The sequence below is a fragment of the Diabrotica virgifera genome, chromosome 9 (assembly GCF_917563875.1).
Source record: "Diabrotica virgifera virgifera chromosome 9, PGI_DIABVI_V3a".
Lineage (NCBI taxonomy): Eukaryota > Metazoa > Arthropoda > Insecta > Coleoptera > Chrysomelidae > Diabrotica > Diabrotica virgifera.
Genome location: NC_065451.1, coordinates 203,785,262 through 203,799,538, shown reverse-complemented (window position 1 = coordinate 203,799,538; position 14,277 = coordinate 203,785,262). Strand labels below are relative to the sequence as shown.

At 32.1% G+C, this 14,277-nt stretch overlaps 1 protein-coding gene across 1 annotated transcript in view; it reads left to right on the top strand.

Moving 5' to 3' along the window:
• Nucleotides 1-947: 947 nt before the first annotated feature.
• LOC114329802 (nocturnin) overlaps nt 948-14,277 on the top strand; it is a 79,792-nt gene continuing 66,462 nt past the window's right edge. Inside the window, exon 1 of the mRNA XM_028279024.1 lies at nt 948-968. Coding sequence (XP_028134825.1) covers nt 963-968 — 6 coding nt within the window. The 5' untranslated portion in view covers nt 948-962. The remainder of the gene's footprint in view (nt 969-14,277) is intronic.

Here is a 14,277-nt window from a genome sequence, read left to right as displayed (position 1 = left end):
CATATTCTACATGTTCCACTCATTAAAAGGCCCATTTGGTGATAAATAATAGCAGTCTGATTTTTGCATGAGAGTTTAATCTCAGTTCGGAGAGTTTAAGTCTGTTCTGTCGGCCAAAATACATGTGCCGTTTTCGTGGTCTGGCCGTTCCAAATTTTTAACCTGTTCCACAATTAAAACTTGCCCTGTTCCAGTGTTCCCATATATCAAAGTTTGTGCGACTAGACACCCTTAAGCTATTAACAAATTCTCAGCTTGCTATTAATTAACTTTTTTTCATACGCGGGATCCAGACCTATACGTCTGAATTGACAATATAAATGAGTCAGATTAAATAAATTATTAGAAGAATTTTTTTTACTTAGCAACAACTTTTTTGTTTATTTTAGTAGTATTTTGTATTTTGTCAACGAAACCCGATTTGGGCTTCGAAACGTTAATAAAATTATTTTTTCAATTTAATTGTGGTTTATTTCCCATCTAAATAGTTAATTTTAAAACGTTTTTATAAATATTGAATATAAATTCTTTTAACGAGATAGTTGTAACGCCTGCCCTGTAATTCAATCCTCGCACCTCGTCGGGGTTGCATTGGATTTATCGTAAGTGCTCGAGATAAAAAGCTTTTGATGGACTTTACCGACACCAGTCCGTCTTGCAAACTTTTCCACACCACCGGCTGAAACTATCTACATCTACTGTAATTTGCACATGGTTTAATATATTCATACTCATACAAATATTATTCAAAACACATCGCGGTGTCAGGTCAAAAAACGTCGTTAGAATAGATCACGATCGGTTCGGCATCGGCGGAATATAAAAGAAACCCATCAAAATCGGCGTAAAAGAAGAACATTGTATGTGCGTGTTGTTACAAGTGCTCTTAATAAACTAGTAAAATAGTAAATATATTTTTCTAATACAAGTTTTAAACTTATAGTTGAAGACCTTCTTGCAACATGATGGTAAGCCACAAAATAGGAAAGCTGAAATATTAAGGTTTAAAATTTTATATAAGTGTATACTAAGGATTTCCACAGTTTTCACTGTATTCCTTTACTCAACCGTTCTCTCCAACTCTTTCTGTGTTGCCAGTCCCCTTCCCTCAGATTTTTTCATTCCGTTGCTTAGTCCACTTCATCTCTGAAAGATCTTCGGGGTCTGCCTCTTTTCCTTATTCATATTGGGCTCCACTCTGTTATTCTGTTTATCCAACACTTTTGGTCTGCTCTTCTGACATGTCCTCTTCAGTTCTATTAGTGTAGGAAACAGAGGTTGAACCTTGCAAAATGGACACAAGTCAGGATTTATTTTTTTACTGGTATATCAAGGGGTGCTCATTATAAGACTAACTTTTTCTTAAAAAATTTCGCCCCGAAACCCCCCTTTTCACCCCTTTAAAGTGGGTAATTTGTGGTTTTTGCGAAACGTAGCCCTTCCTGTACGTTTTTCAAAAAATCTACTTTATAGTAAAATGAACAGGACTATATTTTCTACTATGTATTTCCCGACAGCATATTATGTCTATCACCCACCGTTTAGCGGGGGTGGCGCCCCATAGTTGACAAATTAAAAAAAAAGATGTTTTAAAAAATATTTTTCCCCAACTGTAATGAAAATTAAGAAGAAACTCTACGGAAATTAATCACAAATAAGTGACTGATTTTTTGGTATAGGTTTCATTTAAGGGCAATTGCAAATTTTTAATTACATGGTGTTACATTTTAAAAAACGCCTTTTTATACCACCTGAACCGCCTATAATTGAGTAAAAAACTTTCAGCGATTATCCACGTACTGGTGTTATTTACAAATTTCTATAATGCACCCCCATTTTTTCCGGAACCACCCCAAAAAAGGAGAATTAATATAGAAAGTAATTTTCTTGGAATCTTTCACACACCATGCCCTTTATTAAAATGCTTCATATATCATTTTGTGCACGTTATTATTACCCATGCATGGATACCAAAAGCGATTTCTTGATGTAACCCCTGTAACAAAAAAAATAAAGGGGGGGTTGAAAAAAAATTTTTTTTTGCTTTTTGACCCATACGTACATACGCTCCATCAATAGGGTTTTTCATAAATATATATGATTATTGCAACATCCCTCAGGAAACTACCCTTATCCATGGAAATAAACTGCAAAAACTACCCCTATCCCTTGGAGAGCATGTTTTTACGATTTTCTCATTACCTATGCATTTTTTTAAAACAAAGCTTATACAGAATTAAAGACCACTATTTTCTCTACAAATAAGGTCCTATGAATTTTTTTGGTATGGCTCCATGGTGGGCTCCAGTTTTTGTTTTTTTTTTCGTCACCTATTCATTTTATTGATAACGTACTTATGAAAAATAAAAGAACACACTGTGTGATACACATTATTAACTATGCATATTTTATTTTCTTTGCATTCTAAAGCCACAGTGGTGGCCCAAAATCAATTTTTGATTATTTTCTTTATTAATTCTCCTTTTTTTTTGGTGGTTCCGGGGAAAATGTAGGGGTGCATTATACAAATTTGTACATAACACCAGTACATGGATAATCGCTGAAAGTTTTTTTACTCTAGCATAGGCGGTTCAGATGGTATAAAAAGGGGTTTTTTAAAATGTAACACCCTGTAATTAAAAAATTTGCAATTGTCCTTAACCCGGCACCTGCCACGTGGCTTTGCAAGGCGCCAACTGCCACGTGGGGTGCTCACAGCACCCCTTAAAATTTTCTGTGATCTACTTGTTTAAAAAACAAAATAAGGTGTTGAGTAACACAAGAATATAAAGAAACATGTTTTACTAACTTATTAGCCACTAATATGTTATAAAAGTTAAAAAATAAAATGAAAAAGGTGTTATAAGCAAATTAGCAAGTACCAAACCAGAATCAATGAAGTCAAGTAAAATATCTAAAAAAATTAAGATTTAGTGAGTATAGAGGCTATATTAATAATTTAAATCAGTTATTTCAATAAAAAATGTAAATTTGACTTGTTTATCAAAAATACAAAAAAAACTTAAAAATTAAAGCGCCAGATGATGACACTTCAATTCGACTTTAAATAACCACTTCAAACACTAACACATATATGCTATATAATATTATAGAAAGCTACTATGACGCACAGCTCGGTTACCAAACTTGAAGTACTAAATATTTGATAAAAATGTGTTATGGGGTGCTGGTAGCACCCCACGTGGCAGGTGCCGGGTTAAATGAAACCTATACCAAAAAATCAGCCACTTATTTGTGATTAATTGCCGCAGGGATTCTTCTTAATTTTCATTACAGTTAGGGAAAAATATTTTTTTTTAAACCTATCTTTTTTAAAAATTTGTCACATTTGAGGCGCCACCCCCGCTAAACGGTGGGTGACAAACATGTGCTGTCGGGAAATAAATAGTAGGAAATATAGTCCTCTTCATTTTACTATTAAGTAAATTTTTTGGAAAACGTACAGGAAGGGCTACGTTTCGCAAAAACCACAAATTACCTCCTTTAAAGGGATGAAAAGTGGGGTTCCGGGGCGAAATTTTTTAAGAAAAAGTTAGTCTCATAATAAGCACCCCTTGATATACCAGAAAAAAAAATAAAACCAGACTTGTGTCCATTTTGCAATGTTCAACCTCTGTTTCCTACACTATTATATTATGTAGTCTATTATATCTGAGTTCATTCCCATTCTTTTCTTAACCTATGTTATCTATTATTTCTCTTCTTGTTAGTCTGCAGCTTCTCTTTAGGTATTTCATTTCTGTTGCTCTTATTTTGTTTTTGGATTTCTTATTTATTCTCCAATTTTTACATCCTTAAGTCAGGATACTTTTTGTCATGGTGCTATAATATATTCTTCTTTTTGTTTTATACTGATGTTCTTTCGTCACCCTAATTAGCAAAACTCGTTACTCCATTTTTACTTAATTTGTGAATATATGCGCTATCTGTTTGTAAATTAATTTATCTGTCTTTTGACCAAATCCTGTAACTCCATCTAAATGTAGAAATTAAATATAAGCGAAAAAGTAAACCTTGTAACTCTGTATCAGCTTTTGACAGAAAACCACGTAACTCCAATTATGTTTATAATGCTTGTGTGCTTTTAACCTCGTAACTCCAAATTAATATTGGTTTAATTGGGACAAACTCCACAAAATTTTAGAAAATTTTAAAAATTATTCTCCACAATCAGGTAGATATATCTACCTATTATTTTATTTTAAAATGTTCGATTAATTTTGACAGAATCGCAAAATGTATTCCAAATTAAAATTTTTGCATCTCCTGAACAATTTGTCGTTTTGGAGTTAAGAGTTTTGCTAATTTGGGTGACCTTATCCCACAGTGCCGGGTTCAATTATCGTATGCAGTCTCTTGTTTGTCCTAGTTTATTTTTATATCTTCTTCAGTTGTTCCTTTGTTTGATATTATGAAACCTAAACGCTTGTACGTGTCTATTACTTTGATTTGTTTACCTTCGTCTATTTCCAGTTGTTTTATTTCCATCTCCTTCTTTGTATATTGCTGTTCTTGTGCGATCACTATTTGGTAGTCACCAAAACTTAGGATATATAGGTAGTCTATTCGTTCTTACTGGTGTATCCTACCCATTCCATACAGTTTTAAAAAAATCTAGAAAATATTCATTTAACTCTAGAAAACCATATCTCCCGTTATTTCTTCATCTCCTTCCTCTTTATAAGCAATTCTGTTTGTTCAGTGGCAGATTGATACCTCTGTGGAAGGTTTTCACTTTGGTGAAATTACTATATTTTCACTTTGGTTTGGTGATTTACTTCTTGTTATTTTGACCACGAGGGTCTCACTCATTCTGCTTATGTAGTTATTCCATTCTTTTTTATATTTAGCGTCCATTCGTCAAATTCGTCTATAGACTGTACGATACATTTTCTTCTGTCTTTACTCGTCTTTCGATCTCTCAGCGTATTTCCCAGTCCCGGATTAAGAATCTTGAAGCCCCTAGGCAACCCAAGCTATGAGGCCCCTTAAGAAATCTACGCTTTCTCTGTTTTTAATAATTTTAATTTTTGAAAATGTCCGTTCGTGTGTTGCGAAATAACCCAAAATCACTGTGAAGCAGGAATAAATTGTTTTCCCTGCAAGTCTTGAAGGTGGGCTATAAAATATTTGAACTTCTCTAATCTCTCATCTTCAAGTTCAGATTCAATATCATCAGGACAGTTTTAATGTAGTTTTGAGGCACACTCCTTTATTTGAGTATCACTTAATTTTGTAAAAACACACAAAAGACCAAACACTGAGTTTACTGGCCCGTACACTGTAAACCGACGACTCAGCTAACATAAGTAATTAACTTATCGAACATTAGTAGATAACTTTCAACCTTTAACTTTTGTCCACCCTGTAGAAAAACTTCATTGGAATTAGCATCATCAAAAAGTAGTTTTCTTGCTCGCTTTGGTTTACTCGCGTCGGAATATTCAGAGTATTGTAATCACAGGCCTTCTGCTCGTAGTAAGCAAAATTATCTCTTTGGGATTTTCAGAACTCCAAAAGTGAATTTAGAAGCTGAACTGCAGTTTGCCGTTCAATCTCTTCTCTCTGTAATGATTTACTAACAGCGCAGCGTTGATGCGTTCTAAAATTGTTGTCCAAAACTCATTAATTGTGAATGTTTCTTTTTTTTGACATTTCGTTCAACAAAGAGTTAGCCTCATGAACTGATTCATCTTTCTGATTATTGTCTTCAGAAAGAGTATGAAGAGCAGATTTGAAAGCGATGTAACCTTTAGACAAAGGTCTTGTTGCATGTATCCTTGCAGTCCATCTTGTGCTGCTTGTTCTTTTAACGACTACGAGTAGATCGTGCCAAATGAAATCGCTTAGTGGGGTTCCATTTAAGCATTTGATCAAAGCTTTCCAACGGTGGGTAGAGGCCGAAAAAAAAGTTGTACACGGACTGAACAAACCTAAAATACGATATTCGATTTGAGAGAGAATACGTTAGCCAATTTTTTTAAAATTTTTGTTCCACTGATACGTTTTCGAAAAAACAAGGATTATGTAAAAATCTTGTTTCTTCTTCTCTAGGTGCCGTCTCCGCTTCGAAAGTTGGCAATCATCAGAACGATTTTTAATTTTCAGACCGAAAAATCTTATAAAACCTCCAAAATTTCTTTTTGATGCTGAAAAACTTCTTGTTACATTTTAATGACCTTTTCCAATCCAAAATTTCCGTACTTCTTCAGTAATTTTATTCCGTAATCCTATGTCGTTTTCCGAATTTAGGATGCAATTTATCTTTAAGTTTAATTTATCACTTAGTTTCGGTTCCTGGTGCTTTTTTCATCCTCTTCACTTACGGAAGCTATGCCCCTCAGTTATTTCTATTTCATCACATGCATTTTCATTGGTTGCAGCTTCACTAGCTATGGATTTCCGTGTGAAACTGAGTTTAAATAAGTTTTGGTTCAGTTTTATATCTTGCTTAAGGATCTTTTCTTTCTCCTACTTTTTCTTGTGTTTTTCTGCTACACTCTCGAATCTTTTTTTTCATATTTTCATCTGTAGTACTGTTCGTTCTACCAAAGGGCATTCATTAGCGATTTATTCTCACAATATAAACTTTCTATGTGAACAAAAGTATGCATTGTAATGTAGTTTTATACTTCCACCATCACTTTCATGGTATTGTGCGATATTTGACTTTTTCAACATAATTATGATTTAAAGTTTTTATTTAATTACCATTATTTTTTCGTTTTGTGCTCTGCGAGGCCCCCTTTGAGGCCGAGGCCTCTAGGCAACTGCCTACTTTGCCTATGGTTAATCCGGCACTGGTATTTCCTGTAATCTTCACAGTACTCTAATCTCTAATTAATGCTGTTTCCAGTAGTCTTTGGGCTGTGGCTGTGTCAGGTCTTGTTTCTGATGCATGTATAATGATTGGTCTTACACTGTCTTTATAAATTCTTGACTGCATCTCAGTGTTAATATGTCGGTCTCGCCATAAAGTGTTATTAAGGCATCCTGACAGTCTATTTGCTTTTTGTACTTGATTTATCACTTCTTTGTCCAGGTCTCCGTAGCTGGACAATGTAATTCCAAGGATTTTTATTTTCATTACTTGTTCAATATAGACCAGGGCGCATCTGTAAAAATATTAGTACATTTGGACGTTGAGAGGTGACTCAAATTTTTTTGCAGAAATTGCTTGAAAATAAATCTTCTTCTTCTTGTAATAGGACTATGTCCTGTTTTTTCTGTTACAGTCTTTGCTGCGATCCGGAGCTCCAACTCTCGTACCATCGTTTTTTGGGTCTTCCTATGGGTCGCTTGGTGTTGGGCTTCTGTGTTTTCGCCCAATGCGCCATACGTTCAGGGTCCATCCGATCTACGTGGTCTCTCCACATGCGTCGTCGCGCTCTTGTCCATCTCACTACGTCTTGAACGCCTAGCTCTCTCAATGTGTCTTCGTTTCGTATTCTATCTCTGAGTGTGATACCTCTTATGGATCTTAGGGTTTTCATCTCTGTTGTTCTCATTATTTGTTTGGTCTTTGTTGTCTCGGCCCTTGTCTCAGCTGCGTATGTCAGTACGGGTCTAACACATGTCTTATAAATGCGGACTTTGCTTTCGGTGCTCATATATTTATTTCGCCAGATTATATCCCTCAGGAAACCAGATATTCTCGCTGCTTTCGTTGCCTGCTGTTTTGATTCTTGCCACAGATGCCTGTCGCTAGATATTTCCACACCTAAGTATCTGCAATCCATTACCTGTTCGATTATATGGTTATATGATTATATGAAAATAAATCAAATAATAATATTTGAGTTATCCTCCCTCTCAAAAAGGTCCGGAACATTGTTTAAATAATCAGAATGTCAAAAAATTAAGGAAAAATTCGATTTTTTCTTCGTTTTTTGATTATAACTTTAAAAGTATTCATTTCCGAGAAAAGTTGTACTGACATAAAAGTTGCGTATATAAATTTCCTACAATATAGAATTGGTTAAAAATTTAAAAAATAGTCACCCTTGTAACAAAATAGCAATGATTGCGAAAAAACCATACAAAAACAAGTATTCGCATTTTACGTTTTTAAACCATTTATGCTACACTTAGGACCTTCATATTTCACCCAGAAAAACTTTATGATACAGTAAAATAATACGGTAAATTTCATTAAGATCGATTCAATAGATTTTGCAAAATAAATTTCGCAATCCAGCTTTCGCAAAAAAATTCATTTTTTCAAAATGTTACAGGACTGAAAATAAAGCAGATAGCATTTTTTTTGCTTATAGAAATGTACTGTACCTTTCATTTGCAATTTTGCAGAATTAAAATTGATTAACACCACAGCGTCAGGAATTTTTTTAAATAAACATTAATTATTGGTGCTACGCGCAGGACAGCGGATAGTTTGCTCTGATTGGTCATTCCAGTGACCTTTGATAATGATTGATACATTTTAATTTTTATTACATTTCGATGTAAATAAATAAATTTGTTTATTGCAAAATAAAAACATATACTCTATCCTTTGAAATAACACTTTTATTAGCAAAAACTTTCTTTGCTCATATATTTTAACTTAGAGAATAAAAGTTTATTATTTTGAAATATATGCAATTGTTTAAACAATATTTCACAAACAATAATAAATAGTTTGATTTTTGTGGAGTTAAAATATTAAAATACAACAAAATATAGAGTAAGAAATTAATATATTAGATAAAGATTGGAAGAAATTTTGGTGGAAATCAACTTGTGTGAATCGAACACCGTTGTCCTGCGCGTAGCACCAAAAATTAATGTTTATTTAAAAAATTTCCTGACGCCGTGGTAATTATTTGATTTTAATTTTGCAAATTGCAAATAAAAGGTACAGTATACTTTTATAAGCAAAAAAAAATTTCAACTTGCTATCTGCTTTATTTTCGGTCCTGTAACATGTTGAAAAAATGAATTTTTTTGCGAGAGCTGGATTGTGAAATTTATTTTGCAAAATCTATTGAACCGATCTTAATGAAATTTACAGTATTGTTTTACTGTATCATAAAGTTTTTCTGGGTGAAATATGAAGGTCCTAAGTGTAGCATAAATGGTTGAAAATCGTAAAATGCCAATACTTGATTTTGTATGTTTTTTTTCGCAATTATTGCTATTTTGCAACTAGGGTGACAATTTTTTAAATTATTAACCAATTCTATATTGTAGGAAATTTAATTACGCAACTTTCATGTTAGTACAGCTTTCCTCGGAAATGAATACTTTTAAAGTTATAATCAAAAAACGAAGAATAAAATCGATTTTTTCCTTCATTTTTTGCCATTTTGATTATTTAAACAATGTTCCGGACCTTGTTGAGTGGGAGGATAACTGAAATATTATTATTTGATTTATTTTCAAGCAATTTCTGCAAAAAAATTTGAGTCACCTCTCAACGTCCAAATGTACTAATATTTTTACAGATGCGACCTGGTATAATTAGCAAGTGAGATTTTCCAATCTCAATCTCAAAACAGATCCGCCCTGGACTAATACTGATACCATCAACTCCTATTTTACATCTGATTGGTTCTTTACTGACTACTATTGTTTTAGTTTTCTGAGATGAAATTGGTATATTGAATTCGTTTGCTGTTATGTAATGTTCTTTTGCTGTTATGCTGTTAAATGCGTGGACTAATCTTTGCAGACTACCTTCACCTTGAGCTATCAATATTGCGCCGTCTGCGTAACAGAGCGTTTTTACTTCTTTGTTCCCATTGTGTAGATATCCTCTTCCTTTGTTAACGTTATTGATAATTTCATCGATGATTAAATTGAAGAGAATAGGGCTCAATGAGTCCACCTGTTTTATTGCTCTGCCTATTTCTATAGGTTCAGTAAGTTGTCCATTTATTCTGACTTCCATTTTGTTGTTTTGGTAGATGTTTGTAATAGTTTTTATGATATATCTAGATGAACTTCTCTATTATACAGGAGATGGATTACATCTTTGAGTCTTACTCTATCAAATGCTTTCTTCAAGTCAATCAGACATAGAAATTCTGTTCTATTACATATACTTACTCTGGGCTAATTAGCAAAATTCATGGAAAAGTTATTTACCAGCAATTTTATTGCTGGAATCGAATTATAAGATCCTATATATTAATAATATAGGTATGCAAAGTCCGCAGATAGTGTGCTACTTTTTTTATAAACAAAATGGCGCCGACAAATCGTATTTTTTTCAATTATTGCTCTATAACTCCGAAGATTTTAACTTTACAACAAAAACACCCAAATAAAAATTCACCGCAATTAAATTCTGCATAGAGATAGGTTTTTCACGATTTGCTCTGACGAAAATTTTCCTCGGAAAATGCGGGTTTTCACAAAAACTCTAATTTTCAAATAAAGTTTTCCGTAAGTAATTATTAATCAATAATTAAATAACTTAGTGACATCAAAGCTTTCTTGGTATAGATTGTAATTCCAGAAGCTGGTGAAAATTAAACGAATATTTTAGCAGCAATTCAATTGTTAATTAACAATTTACGATCGCAATAATAACCAAAATAATCATGATACGCTGATCAAACTTACGCTGATAAAGATTATAAAGATGATATGCTTATTTAATATTTTATCGACAAAATATAAATTTTTCTTTTTTTTGCATAATCTTTAAATTTTGAAAAAAAAAATATGTAGTTATAATACGCTGGTCTAATTAGTAAAGTACAAAGAAAGGTTATTTACCAGCAATTTTATTGCTGGAATCGAATTATAAGATCCTATGTATTATTAATATAGGTATGCAAAGTCCGCAGATAGTGTGCTACTTTTTTATAAACAAAATGGCGCCGACAAATCGTATTTTTTTCAATTATTGCTCTATAACTCCGAAGATTTTAACTTTACACCAAAAACACTCAAATAAAAATCCACCACAATTTAATTCTACATAGAAGCATGTTTTTTCCGATTTGCTCCGACGAAAATTTTCCTCGGAAAATGTGGGTTTTCCCAACAAAATCTCGAATTTTCAAATAAATTTTTTGGGCCAGCAATTATTTATTAATAATTATATAGCTTGGTGAAATAAAAGCTTTCTTGGTGTAGATTATAAATTCAGAAGCCGGTGAAAATGAAACGAATATTTTAGCAAAAATTCAATTGTTAATTAACAATTTACAGTCGCAATAACAGCCAAAATAATCATGAGACATTGATCAAACTTAGAAAGATTATAAAGGTGTGATGCCTATTTAATATTTTGTTGACAAAATATAAATTTTTCATTTTTTTTGCATAATCTTTAAATATTTAAAAAAAATTGTGATAAAAAAATTAACATTTCTCAGAAATTGTTTATTATATTCTAATTTTATAAAATACTTAAAATGCGTATTTCATAGGTCTTGAAAATGAATGCTTTAAAAATTTTTTCCAACCATTTGCAAAAAAGTTATGAAACAGCAAAGTAAATATACGATTTCTCCGTTATTTATAATTTGTTTTAATTGTTTCAAAGCTTAAAAGTGAGTCTATGGTACAATCTAATTACTCACAAAGTATGTAAAAAATTAGTGCAATGGTTATATTTTAATCAAAGATTAAAAATACTTTTTTTTGTAATTTTTAGCGCAAAAGTAGGCCTGATACAGAGTCGGAGCTAAAATTTTCACTCGAAGCGACTGACACGCAGCATATATTATTTATAAAAGTGTACGTCTCGCGCGGCCGGTCGTCGCTCCGAGTGAAAATTTTAGCTACATTACTGTATTATTCTACTTTCGCGCGTGTAAATTGCAAAAAAATATATTTATAATCTTTAATTAAAATAGAACCACTAAACTGATAATCGATATTTTTTTGTAAATAATTAGCTTGTACTTTAAACTCACTTCTACGCTTCGAAAGAATTAAAAAAAATTATAAACACCCTAGTAATCGTATGTTTATTTTGCTGTTTCATAACTTTTTTGCAAATGGTTACAAAAAAGTTTTAAAGCATTCATTTTCAAGAAATTTGAAATGCGCATTTTAGCTATTTTTTAAAATTACAATATAATAAAAACTTTCTGAGAAACGTTAATTTGTTTATAACTATTTTTTTTAAACATTTAAAGATTATGCAAAAAAACAAAAAATTTATATTTTGTCGACAAAATGTTAAATAGGCATCTCATCTTTATAAGATTTCAAAGTTTGATCGGTGTATCATAATTATTTTGGTTATTATTGCGACCGTAAATTATTAATTAACAATTGAATTGTTGCTAAAATATTCGTTTAATTTTTATCAGCTTCTGGAACTATGATCTAAACCAAGAAGGCTTTTAAGTCACCAAATTATTTAATTATTGGTAAATAATTACTTATTTAAAACTTTATTTGAAAATTAAAGATTTTGTAAAGAAAACCCGCATTTTCCGAGGAAAATTTTCATCGGAGCAGATCGGGAAAAACACGTCTCTATGAAGAATTTAATCACGGTGAATTTTTATTTGAGTGTTTTTGTTGTAAAATTAAAATCTTCGGAGTTATAGAGCAATAATTGAAAAAAATACGATTTTCGGGCGCCATTTTGTTTATAAAAAAAAGTGGCACACTATCTGAGGACTTTGCATACCTATATTATTAATATATAGGATCTTATAATTCGATTCCAGCAATAAAATTGCTGGTAAATAACTTTTCCCAAAAATGGCCTATTCTCCGATAATCAGCCCAGACTAACTCTAGTAATTTCTCATAGACCGGGACGGATCTGTTTTGAGGTGGATGTGAGAGGTGGCATTCGGATTTTTGCAGATAAAGTTAGGTGATAACTTCAATAATTATAATTGACTTATGCTCCTTCTCAAATACGCCCGGAACATTAATAAAAAAATTAAAATATTTAAAAATTTCGAAAAACATCGATTTTTTTCAACTTTCATTGCTTATAACAACTTTAAAACGATTCATTTTGGTCAGGGGCGTCATTTGATAGGGTCGGGGGGCATATGCGTCCCCGACCCTGAAAATGACTGAAATTTACAAAAAATACATCAATTTTCATCATTGCATCATATACCGGGTGGTGAATTGGAAAGCGGGCCATAGGAAACTCAATGTAAAATTCTAAGCTGTTAAATTCCTGCTTCCCTAATTATTTTACATCAAAAGTCATCAGAAACTATTTGTAGAGAATTGAAATCTCTATTGAAAACAACTGTTAATATTGTTCTATGAACAATAATTATTCAAAATTTTGTAAAAATATAATACAATTTTCAGAGTAATACGCCAAAGCTAGGCCACACACAATACAATAATGTGTATAAGATTGCATTTGTTGACAATGAATTTATTATATTAACAATTAGAACTGTCAATTTTTTAAATTATTTTATCATTTTTTGTTTAAAACACAATAAAGTTGATAAGATACCCTTAGTTAAGGAGAAAGTATTAATAATAAAGATATTTTCTTCAGTCAATAATGTGCTCACTGTCAGTTAAATAGTAACGTGTGGCCTAACATACCCACACATACCTACTGCGGTAAATACATTATATTTTTCAAAATTTTGGAATGTGTTTAAATCGTAGAACAATTGTAACTTCTGTTTTTAATACAGATTTCAATCCTCTACAAATAACTTCTCATGACTTTTGATGTAAAATAGATAGGGAAGCAGGAATTCAACAGTTTAGAATTTTACATTGAGTTTCCTATGGCCCGTTTTCCGATTCACCACCCGGTATAATGTATTGTATATATAATGCTTGCCCCCCAATCAAAATTTCAAATGATGCCCCTGATTTTGGCACAAAGTCGTACGGAAATAAAATAAAGATAATTGAATTTTGTATGATATACGACTGGTTTAAAATGTCTTAAATTATTAACTTTTCTGCAAAATAGCAATAAATACAACATAAGGGGGGCAAAATAAGCCTGTTTTTATTCAATGTTTTTCAACCACTTTTGTTGCACTTGGAACCTTCGTAATTCGCTTAGAAAATTCTTACAACATACTTAATCCGTCCACCAAATTTCATTAAGAGGAAACAGTAGCGATCAACAGGTAGCGAAAACGCGTTCCAAGATTGCAGCTGTAATTTTGAATATTTTTTCGAGATATTTGGCACACGTATTCGTAATATAATAAAGAATGGCGGTACAGAGCCCAATTTGAAAAATATATTAATATGTGGAAATTACTCTGTAGTTAAATAAAGTATTAAAAAAAGGAGCCTGTACCGCCATTAAGAAGAACAAAAAAATACACTTTCTTCAAA